At 35.6% G+C, this 3,792-nt stretch overlaps 1 protein-coding gene across 1 annotated transcript; it reads left to right on the top strand.

Annotated features, from left to right (window-relative positions):
• The first annotated feature begins 643 nt into the window (after positions 1–643).
• LOC118746565 (zinc finger BED domain-containing protein 1-like) lies at positions 644–1,818 on the top strand. Its single transcript, XM_036480408.1, has 2 exons — positions 644–718; positions 778–1,818. Exon 2 carries the CDS (start codon positions 778–780, stop codon positions 1,816–1,818), a length of 1,041 nt encoding a protein of 346 aa, XP_036336301.1. The 5' UTR covers positions 644–718.
• The last annotated feature ends 1,974 nt before the right edge of the window (positions 1,819–3,792 follow it).

Here is a 3,792-nt window from a genome sequence, read left to right on the forward strand (position 1 = left end):
TTTTACATGCAAATGACGACTTTTGAGAACCAAACTGATGATTTCTCACTACAATGACTTGGCAACACTGGTAGCTACCCTACAGCAAAATTTAGAGACAATCTGGCAAAGCGCTAGTTCCAGGCAGACGGCTTGAAAAAATGTATCGTAACAGAAACCTAAAATGGATCAAATGTATCACAAATTTTTTATTTAAGTATCAAAGTATCAAGTTAGAAAATATTTAAAAAAAATGCTATTTGGTTTCATACCTTTGCTTTTTATAATTGTCAATATGTAAAATTCCTGTCTATCATTTACGTTAGTTGTCAAATTATGTGCTACATTCCACGTTAACTTGTTTGAAATTATCTCAGAAAGCAGTGACGCTCCACTTTGTAGTAAATTGCCATGTTAATAAAGACAGTTGAAAGTAGGCTTGGGTAGTTCTTGAACTAAATGAACTAAAGAACTAGTTCATCTCAATGAACTAGCTCACTAGTTCGGTCTTTTCATTGAACTACATTTTTCACTACTAGTTCTGATTTTGGATCACGATCCAAATACTGACAATAAATATTGAACATGTAGCAGGCGCCTTATACAATTTTCCCAATTGTTCAAAGATACAAAAAATCTTGATATGGCAATCCTTTTTTTTTTTGTACGCCAAAAGCAGATTTCACGGAAATATTTTCATTTGCATATTGTGTATTTGTGTCAATTGGAGATATAGAAAGTAAATTTATTATTATACAATATCGAAAATTTTTATTGACTAATTTTTACTATGTGCAGATGATTGGAATGAGAAAGCGGAGTGCAGTATGGTCCCACTTCATTGAAGTAAATGATAAGAAGGCAAGGTGCCGGTACTGCCAAATAAATATCAGTTTTAAATGTGGGTCGCATGGCAATCTACAGCGGCACATGAAAGCCAAGCACCCGTTCATCTCAATCGAGCACCAACAGTGTGAAGAGAGGCAATTGGAAAAGGAGTCAGCGCAGGAGCAAGGACAGAAAGCAACACAGGCAATGCGGGAGTTATCACAGCCAGAACCAGCACAGAGAACGAGCGAGCAACATACTGTGGCTGAGCAACCAACAATTTCACATTACGTAGATAAACCATCAACGGGCAGAAAAGCTAAACAAATCGACAAGCAGCTCGTCCAGATGATCGCAAAAGGGCATCATGCACTACGAATCGTGGAGGAACCAGAAATGAAGAGGCTGATTCAAATGGTGTCACATTGTCCTAACTACCAACTCCCATGCAGGAAAACAGTTTCTGAAAAAATTTTACCACAAATTTATGAAGAATTACTTGCCAAAGCAAAACGTAAGGTTTCCGAATCAACTGCAGTATGCCTCACTACAGATGGGTGGACGTCGCGTATTAACGAGCATTTTATTGCTGTCACTGCACACTTAATAGACAAAAATACAAATCTTTGCTCCATTTTGATCTGCTGTAAGCAATTTAGCGAGAGGCATACCAGCGAAAATTTATGCAACTTTTTAAAAGAAGTTATGACTGAGTGGCAAATTTCACACAAAATTGCAGCTGTAGTAAGTGACAATGCCCCAAATATAATAAACGCTGTTCGACTAGGAGAGTGGAAGTCAATAGGTTGCTTTGCTCATCTTCTCAACCTGATTGTTCAACATGGAGTTGCAGAAATATCAGATGTTTTACATAAAGTAAAAGCAATTGTGGAGTTTTTTCAACCGAAGCCCACGCGGACTTCAAAAACTTATGGATGTACAAAGACAACTGAATTTATCTCCCCTGAAGCTGAAACAAGATGTTTCAACCCGTTGGAATGCGACATATGATATGCTTGAGCGCATTTTAAAATTGAAGGAGGCAGTGGTCACCACTATAGCACTTCTGCGTTCTGATCTCATCATTGACCAACAGAGTTGGGAAATCATAGAGGGGGCTTTGCTTCTTCTTAAGCCTTTTTATGAGGTTACCATGGAGATAAGCTCAGAAAAAAATGTTACATTGTCTAAAGTAATAGTGTTTAACAAACTAATTCAAAATTTTCTTTTGAAGTATTCATGTCAAAATGAAAAAGTAGTGGCTTTAAAAGAGTCTTTAAAGAGAGGTATGCAAGCTCGATTCAGAAATTTGGAAATGAATTCTTTATATGCAGAATGCACTATGCTTGACCCTCGATTTAAGCAAAAAGGTTTCAAAGACGAAAGAGCTTGTTCTGTAACTATTGACAATCTAAAACGTAAGATTGAGAATATTGAGACGACTGAGACTGAAGTTGGCATATTAGAAGTTCGCGCTACTAGTACTGCGGATGTAGGAATAGAAAGTAATATCTGGGATGAATATGATGAAAATATTAGAAATATTTCTACACCTGAAAATACAACTGCTGCTGGTTTGCGCGAATTGGATAAATATCTTAATGAGGATATTTTAAACCGCAAGCAGGATCCATTAAAGTGGTGGCACGAACGTAAAGACGTGTATCCCCATCTTTACAAATACGTTTTAAAACGCTTTTGCATTGTTGCTACTTCAGTTCCATGCGAACGAGTTTTTTCGGGGGCAGGGCAAATATTAAACGAGCGTAGAACTCTTTTAAAATCCAACAAGCTTTCTAATTTAATGTTTTTGCACAGCAATATGTAAGTCTTTACGTATCGTACATATGTGCATGCATATGTTTTTATTCTATGAATTTGTTAAAGTTTTTTTTTATAAAAATACTCGTTTATTTGTATTGTATTTATACGAAAACTCTGTAAGTGATTGATGTTAAAATGAAATAAGCTACGTACACAACAAAATATTTTTGTGTAACAACAATAATGCTAAGAAGATGACCATTAGTACAAATATGCCATCCAATGAAAAAGGCTGAATAATTTTTATAAGACTTAAGTTCCTAAACATACGTTTTTTGTGTATGTAAAAGTATTCTGTGAATTCAAATTACCAAATGTTTTGGTTTGTATGTAAAATAATAAAAATAATTGAACTTTGTTTAAAATAACGTAAATGTATTCGTCAATTGAATTAAATGAAATAGTGAACTAAATGAACTATAAGAACTAAAGAACTAGTTCACTAAGGTGAACGAACTGCAAGTGAACGGTTCACTCAAATGAACTAAATTTCCCAACTCTAGTTGAAAGCATTGCTTTGGGATAGTTGAAGAACCAGAACCCTTCCTTTTCAAGCTAGTTCGGTGCGAGTTACGAAACAGTTTATTTTGCTGCAGGGTACGAACAATGCTTCGCTCCCTTCTCACTGGTGTGCATGGCTTTGACTTTCACACACGATTTTAATTTAGACGCTTTATTATTTCAAACAAAAAATCACACACACACACACATGCATACACACTCATTATATCATTTAAAAGCATAAGTTAAGGCGCACCACGGCGGCTGTAAATTGACGCCCGCAATGGCGGTACCCAGCGAGTTGAATGCCACCACCATTTGCGCTGTCGCGCTTCTGCCAACAAAGACGACCATGGTGGCAGTAAATGATGTAAAGAAAACAAACTACAGCAAAATTAGCTACTTTATATAATATTGCGAGAATCATTGATGTTGCCGCTGAGCAGGATGCTCTTATTGCTGTTATTATTAATATATGTTTTTTTATTTATTTTTTTTTTTTTGCACTTTTTAATGATAACGATGAAGATGCATGCCGCTGTGACTCGATAAAAGCACAATTTTGTGTTTTTTTTTTAATAAGCCATAGTTAATGTGCTTAAGAATATTTTTGATTAAGAAATTTTACTAGGATGGAAGCGAGAAAAATTTACATACATC

The sequence above is a fragment of the Rhagoletis pomonella genome, unplaced genomic scaffold (genome assembly GCF_013731165.1).
Source record: "Rhagoletis pomonella isolate Grant_MI unplaced genomic scaffold, Rhpom_1.0 Rhpom_scaffold_00010, whole genome shotgun sequence".
Classification (NCBI taxonomy): Eukaryota; Metazoa; Arthropoda; class Insecta; order Diptera; family Tephritidae; genus Rhagoletis; species Rhagoletis pomonella.

Coding starts and splice junctions, on each gene's coding strand:
- LOC118746565 (XM_036480408.1), top strand. CDS start 778: ATGATTGGAATGAGAAAGCGGAGTGCAGTATGGTCCCACTTCATTGAA.